This window comes from Bubalus bubalis, chromosome 2, assembly GCF_019923935.1.
Source record: "Bubalus bubalis isolate 160015118507 breed Murrah chromosome 2, NDDB_SH_1, whole genome shotgun sequence".
Lineage (NCBI taxonomy): Eukaryota > Metazoa > Chordata > Mammalia > Artiodactyla > Bovidae > Bubalus > Bubalus bubalis.
Genome location: NC_059158.1, coordinates 167,797,146 through 167,811,960, shown reverse-complemented (window position 1 = coordinate 167,811,960; position 14,815 = coordinate 167,797,146). Strand labels below are relative to the sequence as shown.

Genomic DNA, 14,815 nt, shown 5'->3' with positions numbered 1-14,815 from the left:
TTTTTTCCTCCTTTTCTTAAGGAGGAAAAAAAAAATAGGAAATAGGAAAAGGAGTACGTCAAGGCTGTATATTGTCACCCTGCTTATTTAACTTATATGCAGAGTACATCATGAGAAATGCTGGACTGGAAGAAACACAAGCTGGAATCAAGATTGCCAGGATAAATATCAACAACCTCAGATATGTAGATGACACCACCCTTATGGCAGAAAGTGAAGAGGAACTAAAAAGCCTCTTGATGAAAGTGAAAAAGGAGAGTGAAAAAGTGGGCTTAAAGCTCAACATTCAGAAAACAAAGATCATGGCATCCGGTCCCATCACTTCATGGGAAATAGATAGGGAAACAGTGGAAACAGTGTCAGACTTTATTTTTTTAGGCTCCAAAATCACTGCAGATGGTGACTGCAGCCATGAAATTTAAAGACGCTTACTCCTTGGAAGGAAAGTTATGACCACCTAGATAGCACATTCAAAAGCAGAGACATTACTTTGCCAACAAAGGTCTGGCTAGTCAAGGCTATGGTTTTTCCAGTGGTCATGTATGGATGTGAGAGTTGGACTGTGAAGAAAGTTGAGCGCTGAAGAATTGATGCTTTTGAACTGTGGTGTTGGAGAAGACTCTTGAGAGCCCCTTGGACTGCAAGGAGATCCAACCAGTCTATTCTGAAGGAGATCAGCCCTGGGATTTCTTTGGAAGGAATGATGCTAAAGCTGAAACTCCAGTACTTGGGCCAGTTCATGCGAAGAGTTGACTCATTGGAAAAGACTCTGATGCTGGGAGGGATTGGGGGCAGGAGGAGAAGGGGACGACAGAAGATGAGATGGCTGGATGGCATCACTGACTCGATGGACGTGAGTCTGAGTGAACTCCGGGAGTTGGTGATGGACAGGGAGGCCTGGCGTGCTGTGATTCATGGGGTCGCAAAGAGTTGGACACGACTGAGCGACTGAACTGAACTGAATTTTACTTTTTATATGGCATACTAGTAAAATGTAAAATGTATTAGAAGAGCATACCTTAAACTTAAAAATAATTTTTTTTTGCCTATTTTCATGCATAAATTTATCTAGTAGCACTTATATAGATTTTTTCCACCTATCTTCCTCCACCCCATCATAATATAAAATCATCCTTACTTCCTGTAATACTCATAATAATGTCCTGCCCTATTGGACTCTGAACTGCTTTCTGTCATTTTTTTTATAAGTGCCGAGCTTTATCTAGAAGGCACAGAACAAAAGGTAAAACAGTGCCAGACAAACAGCCACCCAGACAGGATTTCTCCTAAACCAGGGGGTGACCATGACCTGCTGCGAAGGATGGACATCCTGCAATGGATTCAGCCTGCTGGTTCTACTTCTGTTGGGAGTAACTCTCAACGCAATACCTCTAATTTTCACCTTAGTGGATGAAGGCCAATTTTTTGAAAACCCCATCTCCTGCTTTGAATGGTGGTTCCCTGGAATTATTGGAGCAGGTGTGATGGTGAGTGAAATTTATTTGACTCAATTTGGGGAAAGGGCTGCCTATTATATTGAAGATGATCTAAAAACAACCTTGCAGTCTTGCAGTGAGCTATGTCTTGGCTTAGGATATACTGCAGGAAAATGGGTATGGTATTAACTTGTATTGGTATCAGTAAAGAATGGCAATTTAAATGAACTGTGGTATAGGCTAGGGAGCTTGTGCCAAAACATAAAAATACATTGATAAAAGTTGGTTGCATTATTATGTATCATACTGTTACCAAATCCAGGTCTGGCAGCTCACTGCTCAAAAGCCATTAGAGTTCAGGCTGGTGGAAAGGAAATTTTGCTTTATTTTGGATGCCAGCAATTGAGTGTGTGTGTGGGGGGGGGGGTAGGGGGGGATGCCTCCAAAATCCAACTCCCCCAAACTAACAATCAGTGGGCAAGAGCTTTTATAGACGGAGGGAGGCGACTACATGCAAGAATAGTACAGTCAGCTCTGACGGCCGTCTTGAAATTGGTCACTGGTGGTCTGACCAGCGTCATCTCGATTGTTTTAGGTACAATTAGTCTTCAGTTTCAGTTTGTTCCAATTTTCTTGAGGCTGGTTCTCAGAATTGTGGCAGTTCATATCATGGCTACATTCTGGTTGCCATGTAGTTAACTTTTCCCACCTGGTGGGGATTTTAGTATCTATAAGGCAGCTCACAGAATACAGCTCAGAATATTACCTATAGCACTTGAGAAGGAATTAAAATGTCCATGGAATTCTCTAGGCAAGAATGCTGGAGTGGGCAGCCATTCTCTTCTCCAGGGGATCTTCCTGACCCAGGGATCAAACCAGGGTCTCCTGTATTGCAGGCAGATTCTTTCCCATCTGAGCCACCAGGGAAGCCCATTTAATGACTACATTGTTCTCATTTGGTTTCCTTTCACTGTTTTCCTTTGTTTCTGCATTTTCCCACTTCTCTGATTAACTTTATTCTTTGGCTAAAGTTTTTCCACAGACAAAAGGCAGGCTGAGGACCTGAGGGGCAAGGATCATAGGAGGCTGTTCCATTTCAATACTTCTTCTCATATAAGTCTGCTTTCCCAAGCTTCAGAGGTAGTGGTAAAGACTTTTTGAATTCATTGCCTCAGCTTTCCTTTGCCATCCCAGTCTCTAGGTATTCACAGGGACTATAACAGGAGCAGGAAGTGCTCAGTAGGAAGGGGGAGGGTCATTTCAAGCCCAGTGAACCTACTGGATGAAAATTGTGAGGCATGAATATGACACTGCCTGCCCCTAGGGGAGCTGACCTAAGAGGTTTGGGACTTGAAACCCTGGCTCTCTCTAACCTCAGGGACTTTTTTGACTCAGATCTTACTTGCAACCCAAACATCATGGTGCTTGTTTAAAGTTTGATAATTATTAATAGGTCTATCTTTGTTGAAGTCTGTAGCTGAGCAGTGTAAGGTAGAACTGCCCAACGTACCTGGCCATAAATCACCCCAGGCACTTTTAATACATGCAGATTTATATGCCTTTTCCTGAGAATCCTGGTGCAGGTGGGTTAGGTGTGACCCATGGTGTGGCAACAAATCCTGTTTTCAGACCTGGCAGAATATCTCAGTTCTGGTTGAGTCCCCAATATATTACTACTAGCAAATCATTTATCCTGTGATGTTGTTTCCACATCAGTAAAAGTGGGAATGTAATTAAAGTTGGAAAATTCAGCATTCAAGAGGCTTATTTTTGTTATACCATTGAGGGCCTACTTAAGGGTGGTCTCATGAATGCTAGAGAAATGCACCCTTGTTTGGATGTGCATTTGTGTTATAATGATGATTGGCTACTGTTCTTAGTCTTATTCCCTGACTTACATGAAAACAATCTTTGTTGTTGTTGTTGTTGTTTTTCAGTCCCTCAGTCGTGTCTGACTCTTTGCAACCTCCTGGACTGCAGCACGCCAGGCTTCCCTGTCCTTCGCCATCTCCCCGAACTTGCTTAAACTCATGTCCATTGAGTTGGTGATGCCATCCAACCATCTCGTCCTCTGTTGTCCCCTTCTCCTCCTGCCTTCAATTTTTCCCAGCATCAGGGTCTTTTCTAATGAGTCAGCTCTTCACATCAGGTGGCCAAAGTTTTGGAGGTTCAGCTTCAGCATCAGTCTTTCCAATGAATATTCAGGGTTGATTTCCTTTAGGATTGATAGGTTCGATCTCCTTGCTGTTGGGTCATTATATATGAAACAGAGACCACTGACTTCATACATTACACTATCTTATTTAAACTCTATAAAAATCTGGTTGAGTAGTTATTAACATTCGTATTTTAACAGACCAAGAGAAGGTTAAGAATGTTAATAAGGTAGCACAGTAGGCGTGAAACCCAATTCCAGATTTATCAGACTCCAAACCTGTTTCCCATCAGTATCAGCACCATAATCCTCATCACCCGTCTCAAGCTGACAAAGGGAAAGACAAAATCTACAACTTAACCCATAAACTCAAGTAACTGGGAAACCAAAGCATAGAAAGATTACATAAGTATGAAACTGTTTCAGAGAATCTAGACTTTCTTTCCAGATAAAGTTTCCTTTATCACCCTCAATAAATACTAACGATGTATTGCTATCACACCAGGTTCTTGCTATTACTCAATATGATGCAACATCTTCACAGCAACAACAACTCTCTGAAGCATTCAATAGACATTTTATTGACAGAGATTCAAACTCTAGACTAGGATCACAAGCAAATAGGTGGATGATAGAAAGGCTATTTTCTTGATCCTCGGCCATGTATAGAATGTGGAAGAATATCTTTTTCAAAGGAAATTGTGTCCTTTACATCAATCTAAATACTGACTTAGTTCAAAATATTGAACTCTCAATATACTTGTATATACACAGAAAAGTTAATGAAGAAGAAATCACTCCATTAATAAGCACTTTTGTCATAGTTCTTGAAATCCAGTTCTAATCTGCAGCATTTTAAATTAGTTTCAAAAACAGGGAATTTTGCAGGAAGTCGTTAATAATAAAAAGTATGGAATTCATCATCGATCACTTCATAAAATACAGTTATTTTACAGCTTTATGATTTACCCAAAACAGAAACGAATCTTTTCATCTTTGAAACCATGACTAAGAGTATTCAAATATTATTATCTTCACTTGTTATCTACTAAATGGAAAATCAATACACATTCTTTTCCCAAGTACCAAAAAAACAACTTGAAATGTTTCCTTGAAATATTTCCTCTAAAAAATAGAAAGACTTTTATTTTATAGGTTAATTATAAGCTTAATCTTAATCATGATTATTTATTGAGTTCACTTACTATGTAATAATCAATTATAAAAGTCTTAGAGTAGAAATTGTTGAACGTTAAACAAATTAGAAAATACTGTTTAATAAGAATTTTCAACATACAGTTTTTATATTTATAGTGAGCCATGGCTTGTGTTACTTTCATATTCAAGTACTTTGAGGAGTCCCAGAAATCTGCATTCTAACAGAGCTGTAATGGTCTAAAGCTATTCTGGACTTCATTTATGAAATCCTATGCCTTATTTCTAAAACTGGATGAAAGTATGAGCTTCTGTAATGAAAAGTGAACAATGCTACTTCTTTTCTTTATAAAAACAAAAGAAAAATATCAAGAAAAATAGTCTCACAAAAACTCTGATACATTCGAATGTGCTTAGGAATTGAAGAGAAAGAGTATTCTCCAGATTACGTATTTTTGCAGGAGACAATCTGGAAGATTTATAATTCAGTCATACACACACACACACACACACACACACACACACTTGCACATTTTAATGTCCATCCTATAAAGAATCCCTCTAATCTCCAAAGTTCTGAATGGGCAAAATTGTTGAAATACAATAAGTTATCAAATTGCCGGTAATAATGTAACAAAGATGTGTCAACATGCCAGACGTCAACCAGGTGAGGATTCATATATGAAAAGCTGTTATTTATGAAACCCCTTTGTAAGAGAAGGGAACTGTGAATGTATCTCTTTCAGCATCTCTGAAATAAGTTAATCTTCAAGAAATTTAGCAGAGTTTAATTTATATCAATAAGGAACATGGAATGACTTATCCATCTAAATTATAATTTAATGTTGCTCCGACTTTCTTTTAACAGATTAATTAATTTTCTAAATCGGGGTTAGCTTTTTTTTTTTCTCTGTGAAAAGGCAGGTAGTGAATATTTTAGGTTCTGGCAGCCAGCCAGTCTCCCTCACAACTATTCACCTCTCCTGCTTGTGCACCAAACCAGCACGAAAAGTTAAGTAAGTGAATGGCTATGTCTGTGTTTTCATAAAACTTTACAAAAAAGAGGCTGCGGGCCATAGTTTGCCAGTTCCTGTTCTAAACAATTTGTTCCTTAAGCTCAGAAGGCAGTATCACTTACAGGTACAACGTAAGACGTGTAGCCCGTGAACCCTGACACCTATTTGGGTGCATAAATTTCTTTCCTCTTTTCTTCTGGGCTCTCAGCAATTGAGGGTCTAGGCTAACATACATACATGTGCCCTCTGAATCATAAGGGTGTTGGTGTTCAAGGCAGTCTGTAAGCAAATCTTGATAAAAATACAAAGAGTTTTCGGAGTCAGTTCATGGTCAGAGAAGGGTGAAGTTTGTCAGGAAAGCTGCCTTGTAAGGTAGGAAAGCTGCCTGTTCTCTTGGAGAAGGAAATGGCAACCCACTCCAGTATTCTTGCCTGGAAAATCCCATGGACAGAGGAGCCTGGTAGATTCCCAGTCCATGGGGTCCCAAGAGTCAGACACAACTTAGTGACTAAACCAAGGTATTCAATCTTAGATGTGCTCTGAAAGGATAAAGGTAGACATTGTATTGGAAAGATAGATTGGGGGGAAGGAGCAATTAGGAGGACATTGAGATGACTGAGGGAGGTGACGGTGGTGGTAGGGAAGAGAATGAATAAGCTCTGTGAAGGAAAAGAGAATTGTTAAGAATTGGCCAGTGTGGTTAGAAAGGGTGGTTAAGAGTCTGGGCTCTGGAACCCTAGTGGCCAGCTTTGACCCTCCCCCCCACCCCAATCTCTTCTACTTTCTCAGGCAAGTTACTCAAGCTTTCTGGGCTTCAGTTTTCTGGCCCAGTAAAATGGGGATAGCTAGCACCAACCTCATAGGAATTTTATGAGGTTGCAAATAAACTACAACACATACAATAGCTATAACAGTGCCTGTTATGCTGTTAGAACTCAACAAAATGTTACAAAGAAAAGAGTGGGAGGACAGAGAACTACCCAAGGGCAGCTATGCTGAGACAGCAAAAAAACAGAAACAAAACCCAAAACCCTGTGGCTAAAATTTCTTAAGTGGAAGGAAGTAATTGACATCCCTCCCTTCAATGATATAAAACTTCTTCCAGGAAGAATTTCTAGTCATACCTGCTGACTGCATGAGTGCCTGCTCAGTCGCTTTAGTCGTGTCTGCCTCTTTGCAACCCCATGGACTGCAGTCCACCAAGGCTCCTCTGTCCATGGGATTCTCCAGGCAAGAATACTGGAGTGGGTTGTCATGTCCTCCTCCAGGGGATCTTCCTGACTCAGGGATCAAACTCGAATATCCTATGTCTCCTGCATCGCAGGTGGATTCTTTACTGCTGAGTCATCAGGGAAACCCCAGCTACTGACTAGTTATTAGTAAACATTTGAACTTAACTCCTGAGAATGTGACATCATTCCTTACAGCTTTCACCAGCAGTATGTATTCGACACTGAATGTAATACAAGATTTCTAAACATCAATGTGAAGTGAAACCGTTTCATACCATGGACACAGGAGTGGAAAGGAGAATGTAGAGCTAAAAATAATTCTCAAATCACAAGTTTGGGGAATGAGGGAGCTGGTGGTGCCCCTGGGAGTGGGAGAAGGGTGATGATAGAATTGTTAGTTCCCAACTTCCAGGCAGACAAAACCATCAATTTCCTTTCTGAACACTTGGATTAACTCACACCATCTTAGGGAAATTGGGTAAGTGGTTGAGGATTATAGTTTTTTTTTAAAAAGTGAATTTTGGATGATGCAACCAACTCTTTCAGAAACATTCCTTTCAAAATAATTGATAAATAACTCACTGTATTTAAAATCCAAGTCTCTCTCATGGTGACTCAGAGTAGTGTTAAAATGTAGACGGGAAAGTCTGAAACTGCTATCCTGAAATCCCCTATCCTTTGCCCTCCCTTGTAATCTTTATGGTCCAAATGGGGATCACAAGATAAAGGACACTGCCACACTTCCTTCTTGTTCTCTTAAGCCTTGGCTTCCCACAACTGCTGGTAAGTAGAAGGTGAAGATTACTGCTTTATCATCTGCTGGGAAATAATCATATTCATCGTTCCTGTTGATGTAATTTCCAGGCCATTCCAGCAACAATGATGTCCTTGGCAGCGAGGAAAAGAGCGTGCTGCAACAACAAAACCGGGGTGAGCACAGTGCAGCTGGTCTGGGAGCAGAAGGGCAGGAGCAGTTCCTGGCACCTCAGCAAGGTCGCCAAGGCGTCAGCATCAACTTCATCAACTGTGTGGCTCCAGTGGCGGGACTGGTCCTAGACACGTGCTGTTTAGGAGGATTTATACGATAATACTGAGACTGAAGTTTGACTTTCTGCTTTCCCATAAAACTTTATTTTTGGAGCCAGCTTTTGGACCTTTCCTCAATCTTCAGTTTCAGTCTAGAGGTTTTCAAAGAAAGATTTATCAGTCACTCTCAGAGCTGTAATCAGTTTCATAATACTCAAGTACTCATTATTTTTGCGATGTGTATAAAGTACTTAAGGAAAAGTACTCTCAGTTTTCTCATGCACGTGAAAGACTGGTTTACTAGGATCAGAATGTTAATTGTCCTTATGCAGTTAAGTTAAAAGAGAACATCACATTTTTTCCCCCAAACATTTTGGTATGTATAAGATTGTAACTAAGTCAAAAGTAAAGGAGGACTTCCCTAGCGGTCCAGTGGTTAAGACTCTCACACCTCCAATGCAGGCGGCTCAGGTTCGATCCCTGGCCTGGTCAGGGAACTAAGAACCCACATGCCATTTGGTGCAGCAAAAAAAAAAGAAAGTTTGAAAAGTAAAGAAAATTAATATTTACTAACCTTCTCTCACTGTGTATGTGTTAGTTGCTCAGTCATGTATGACTCTTTGCAACCCCATGGACTATAGCCTGCCAGGCTCCTCTGTCCAAGGGATTCTCCAGGCAAGAATACTGGAGTGGGTTGCCATTTCCTTTTCCAGTCTCTCACTGTACTCAGAACATTTTCAAGCATGTTATCTTATTTTTCTGAAAATCGATATTTTATGATTTCTGTTTTATTGACTGAGAAATTAATCCTCAGCGAAAGCAAATAACTGCCGGTGTTGCACCATTAGCAGGTAGATTTGTATCCACACCACCACCATCAGATTCCAAAATTCCCAGTCTTTATGCCATGAACATGGTTATACAGTAACTCTGAGGACTCCTCTCACAATTCTTTAAGGAAGCAAGCAGATCAATAAACCAGAAATCACAGTAAATATTCCTGGCTGAGTCTAAGGTTTTAAAGCAATGATCCTCAGCCTGATGGGAACATTAGAACCACCTAGGGAAAATGTTAAAAATACCCATGGCTTGTGGCCCTCCCTAAGATTCTGTATCAGTATTTTTCAAAAGCACCTTAAGTGATTCTAATATGTTCCCAGGGGTAAGAGCCACTGTTTAAAAGTGTCATATTTATAACCATAAATTAGAAAATTAATTTAAAAAATACCTTTTCTGAAAGGAGCCCCTACATAATTTTCCATTTCAAAAACCAGAGCTGAGATCTTAACGAAGTGATCAAACAGAACACTGAACTAAAGGCACCAAGTGATCCTACTACGGCACCCTGAGACGAACACGCCACGGCCGTCCTGTGTGCACCAAAAATGTCTCACTAAGTCTAACTGGTGAGGCGTGGTCTGCAAAACTCAGAAACTGTCTGAACTCTTCAGACATGACCATGTCACGAGAGAGAGAGGAAAAACAGACTCAAGAACTGTTTCAGATGAAAGCAGACTAAATGCAATGTGTGATCGTGGACTGGCAACTGGACTGCAAAGAGAGAAGCTATAAGGGACATTACTGGAATAAACTGGGATACCTAATTGTAGAATGTATATTAGATAATAGGACTGTATCCATGCTAGATTTAAGGGTGATCATTATTTGTGATCATGTACGATAATGTCCTTAAAAATATATGCTCTAATATTTAAGAGTGAAAAAAAAAAAAAAACCTTTTCTGACATTGGGTATTTATCTAGCATTATAGTTACTTTGCTGGTTATTTATAGTCTCTCTCTGGTCCTGACACATTGCAGTGGTCCACTGAAATGGACAAGGTTCAGGTAGAGCATACAGGTTCAGGTTTTTCAGAAACAATGGCAACGATCATTTATTTCGTTTTAGTTGTGGCTGCAATGGGTCTCTGCTGCTTCTGTGGGCTCTCTAGCTACAGCATGTGCACTTCTCTTGTTGCCGAGCGTGGGCTCTAGGCATGTGGGGTCAGTAGTGGTGCACAGGCTTAGCAGCCCCATGGCACGTGGGATCTTCCCAGACCAGAGATCAAACCTGTATCCCCTATATTGGTAGGCAAATTCCTAAGCACGGGACCACCAGGGAAGTCCAAGACCAACGATCTTTTGAAGAGTCTAATGGAATGGCAGGGACCTTGCCCTCTGCTTTCTTGCTTAAGTCCCACCTAATCACACCTAGATCCTAAGATCGAGGTCTGTAAGGTAGCTGGACAATGGCAGCGGTGGATAATAAAGACCACATAGGCTGCTGAAACTTGCAACAGACTACGCTCGTGTAATAAAGTGTGCAAACGTGCCTACTTTGTTTTTCAGATGTTTCTTTCATCTCTTCTGAACGCCATCACAGTCATCGGAGCTGTGTACTGCCTGCTGCTGTCCATCCAGGCTCTCGCGGAGGGCCCTCTCATTTGCAGCTCTCCAAGCAACACAACTTCCAGTTGTGAATTTTCACTAAAAAACTTACAGTGAGTAACTGTCTGCTTCCTTCCACAGCTGCAGCTAATTAGGTTAGAAGACTGTGGTGCTGACCTGGTGCCATGTTTCTCTCATAGGACAGTCTTAGGATTTTAGTACTTAGGGATTTAGTAATCCCAGCTGGCGCAACCTCAGAGAAATGGAGGAATCACTGAATTCAGAATGCTTTGGGTATGGTCTTGGCTAAAAGGAGCGGACTTAGATGGATTATCCTTGTCTTCCAAAAATCTACGGCAGCATATGTGCATGTATATAAAAAATTTCTGAAAATGTGCACCAGAAACTTTCATCCTTGAAGAATGGTAATGGAGGACGCCCTCGGGAAGTGAAAGGAGCACTACTTCTGATCAAAGTAAACTTGTAGTGAAATGGGTGAAAGTGTTAGTCACTCAGTCATGTCTGACTCTATGACACCCCATGGACTGTAGACCGCCAGGCTCCTCTGTCCATGGAATTTTCCAGGCAAGAATACTGGAATGGGTTGCCATTTCCAATTCCAGGGGATCTTCCTGAACCAGGGATCGAACCCAGGTCTCCTGCGTTACAGGTAGATTCTTTACTGTCTGAGCCACGAGGGAAGCCCAATTATACTTGTAAAACCTAAGCATATATTACTTTGAAAATCTGAACAAAAACATAGTAAGTAAATAAAATAGAGGCTTACCATTAAGCCCTAAAACACAATGAAAGCAGCAGCCAGTGGAATCATGCAAACATAATATAAATACACTATAGGCACGGGGATGAGTCAAAAGTTTAAGTCACGGAGTAGCAAGTAATGCTGAAGAGTTACATGGAAATGGTTCATTTCAGCCTTGTAAAATGGTTCTGTGCCTTAATCTAGGCACAACTGGTAAAACTGAAAGAAAATAACAATCTCATTTGTTAATTATATATTGTTCAGTATGGAAAACAACTAGAATTCACTTTTGTGGTAAAAAAAAACTGCTCCCCTTTTTCCTTATCTTGAATGGTTAAAAAATAAAAGTCTCTCAAAATTTGCATACCACAGTTGTGAATCAAAATCCAAAGAAACTCACTTTACTAATAGAGTTGGAATAAGAAATCAGAGGGCTTCCCTCTGGGTGGCTCAGCGGTAAAGAATCTGCCTGCTAATGCAGGAGACTTGGGTTGGGCCCCTGGTCGGGGAAGATCCCCTGGAGAAGGAACCCACCACCTTCACTTTTCTTATTTATGGCTGTGCTGCTGCTTGGGCTTTTCTCTAGTTGCAGCAAGTGGGGGCTATTGTTGCAGAGCACGGGCACTAGGGCTCACAGGCTCAGCAGCTGTGCCTGAGTTTTCGGCTTAGTTGCTTTGCAGCATGTGGGATCTTCCAGGACCAGGGATCGAACCTGTGTCCCCTGAACTGGCAGGCAGTTTCTTTACCACTGAGACACCAGGGAATCCCTAGAAATGCTTGTTGATGAGTTACATAATGAACAAACTTTTACAGCTGTTAAGCATACAAGGGTACATCCTCTGGAACCCTAATCCTAGCTACAGTTTCTTGGCACAGTATTTTCTTTTTTTGTTGGGGGGCACGATATTTTAAAAGCAGTATCTGTTTTACTGGACATGTCCTTTTCTGGAGGTCATGCTGCATTCTCGAGATGGTCAGTGGTATTTCTGAATATTTTTTTAAATCATTTCTTTCCTTTTTTTCAGTGCCAGTTATAAAGAATCCTTTGATCTGCAGTGGTTCTTCGAAGACTCTTGTGTTCCTCCTACGGATTCCAATAATCCCTCCATCACCAACACAACAGCCAGTAACGGGAGAGTATACAACTTGCACTTCGATTCTATAGAAAACAAACACAGGATTATCCATTTCTCAGTATTTTTAGGTCTATTGCTTGTGGGCATTCTCGAGATTCTGTTTGGACTCAGTCAGATGATCATCGGCTTCTTGGGCTGTCTGTGTGGAGGAGTCTCTAAGCGAAGAAGCCAAACCGTGTAGTTTAGTAACAATAAAACGGAAATACAAGTTCAAATCATTTGAGAACATTTAAAAGACATGCTTTTAGAAGTTCAATAATAGAACATTACCTAGAAAGCTGTGGATGAGTTAGTTTAGCACAAAGGTTGTTTTTAAAGTCAACTTTGATATAATTAAAAAACAAATCACATTTAAGCATGCTAGTAAATGCAAATTCTCATATGGAAAGAAAAATATCAGTCACTGACTTTGGAGAAAAGTGGAGAGAAGCTTTCTGGTTATTTTGTGTCTTTCTGTACTTGTGTATTATTTGGATTTTCTAACTATACTTCCGTATGTGGAGAAAACGAGGGAGAGTAAGCAGACAGAAGTTATAATAGAAGTCAAAGTATGGGATTTTTCTTTTTTTTTTTTATTTCTTTATAATTAAAAAAGATAAATATATACAATTGACCGTTAAACAACTCAGGTTTCAACTCTACAGGTCCACTTATGAAGCAGGTTTTTCCCAACAGTAAATACCAGAGTACCACATGATTTTCGGTGCTGTTGGTTGAATCTGTGGGTACAAGAGCCCTGGATACAGTCGAACCAAGGATATGGAAAAAACAGGCATATTATATGGAGGGCCAGCCACATTTTCTTGCCTGGAAAATCCCATGGTCAGAGGAGCCTGGAAGGCTACAGTTCATGGGGTCACAAAGAGTCAGACACCACTGAGCAGCTAACACTTCTAACATTTGATTGTGTAGAAAGTTGGTGCCCCTAACCCTCCAAGCTGTTCAAGTGTGAAAGGTAATCTGAATATAATCAAGTTTTCAGACCTCATACAGGAAATCCAAGAAAAGAGGACATATTCAGACAAATTCAAAAGGTGGGACAGCACATAACAGTCAACTGTTTTCAACAAGAAAATGTAGTACAAGAAAGAAAACAAAAAGTTGGATGGGTTGAGGGAACTATTCTAGATTAAGAGAACAAAGAGACAGGTATGATTCAACCAAATGGACTATGTCATTTGGTTGGACCTTGTCAGGGTAAGTGGGGGAACGTGTACAAGGACTGGTTTAGGTATTATTAAGGACTTTTTGTTCGTTTTTTATGCCTGATGATGGTTTTATGGTTATGCAGGAAAATGTCTTTATTTTTCAGAAATGCATATTTATGCATTTGGGGAAAACATCATGTTTTTAAGATATTTCAGCTAAAAAATGAAGCAATGGAAAAATGTTAATTATTATATTTAGGTGACAGGTATATGGTAATTCATCACATGCTTCAATTTTCTTATGTTTGCATTTTTCATAGTAATTAAAAAACAATAAATACCTAGGGGGGAAAATCAAGTCTTTCACAATCTGGCTTATACATATGCCAAGTTCAAAAGACAAGATAACGAAACAGTGTATTGGCCATATTAAAATGTTATAGACAAACCTTAAAATCTACCATTTTCTGAATTATGATCATGCCTGCATTTTTATTTCAATTATTTATATATTATATTCACTGGGCTTAAGATTCTAGAAATAATTTACAATTCCTATAGCTGCCTGCGTCCCCCAATCAATGACATCAAGCGCTTACAGGCATTTTTTTCTGAACCAATTTACTGTATAAAGATCTTCTCCCTATGCTCCTATAAACACCTATTTACCGTTAAATATCTCCTACTTGAGAAAGCCTTCCCAGAGTGCATGATTTCAACAAAAATCAGCAGGTACCAAAACCACTGTTACCACATCTCATCCCATGTTGCAGTGTACCAAGTTACTTGTTCTAAGAGGCTTCCCCTAATAGCCTAATGAAAAGTGGGCTTCCCATCCTCTCTCCTTCAGCATTCTTTCATTTACAGTACTTATAGCAATGGCAACAGCATTTTAACTCCTGCTTGTTCCTTAAATTTCACTCTCCCCCATAAGACCATAAACTGCAGGGGTAGAAGGATGTTTCTTTTATTCACTCTGGTAGAGTCAGTACCAAGTAAGTACCTGATACAAAGTAGCAACCCTATGAATACTTACTTTATTGAATAAATGAATCCTATTTTTAGATCTCAGCTTTTAGCCAAGACTCACTGCATATTAAATGAAGGCCAAACTGCTAAGAGTCATAAAATTAAAACACAAGTAAATGTGACAGCTCCCTGTACTTGACTGAGCAAGTCAGTGATGATGTATATAATCCTCATCAGCCTGGAAATGGCTGAGAGATGATCCCAGTTCTCTACAGGGTCATGAACAGAGACGTGAGCCTCTCATTTTGGAGGGCAAAAGAAAGGATGGTTGACAGCACAATTGGCTGAAATGGCTGGTAAGCTACTTCTTTGTTCTTTGGTCTTGTGGAAAC

At 40.2% G+C, this 14,815-nt stretch overlaps 1 protein-coding gene across 1 annotated transcript; it reads left to right on the top strand.

Annotated features, from left to right (window-relative positions):
• Positions 1-991: 991 nt before the first annotated feature.
• TM4SF20 (transmembrane 4 L six family member 20) lies at positions 992-12,549 on the top strand. Its single transcript, XM_006047116.3, has 4 exons — positions 992-1,487; positions 7,859-7,924; positions 10,369-10,520; positions 12,196-12,549. The coding sequence occupies exons 1-4, from the start codon at positions 1,305-1,307 to the stop codon at positions 12,485-12,487; spliced, it is 693 nt and encodes a 230-aa protein (XP_006047178.1). The 5' UTR covers positions 992-1,304; the 3' UTR covers positions 12,488-12,549.
• Positions 12,550-14,815: the final 2,266 nt, after the last annotated feature.

Bases quoted from the DNA above. Each gene is read 5' to 3' on its own strand.
- TM4SF20 (XM_006047116.3), top strand. From the start codon at position 1,305: ATGACCTGCTGCGAAGGATGGACATCCTGCAATGGATTCAGCCTGCTG. The intron at 7,925-10,368 runs GTGAGCACAGTG...TTTGTTTTTCAG, and splicing joins GCTGCAACAACAAAACCGGG to ATGTTTCTTTCATCTCTTCT. The intron at 10,521-12,195 runs GTGAGTAACTGT...CCTTTTTTTCAG, and splicing joins TTTTCACTAAAAAACTTACA to TGCCAGTTATAAAGAATCCT.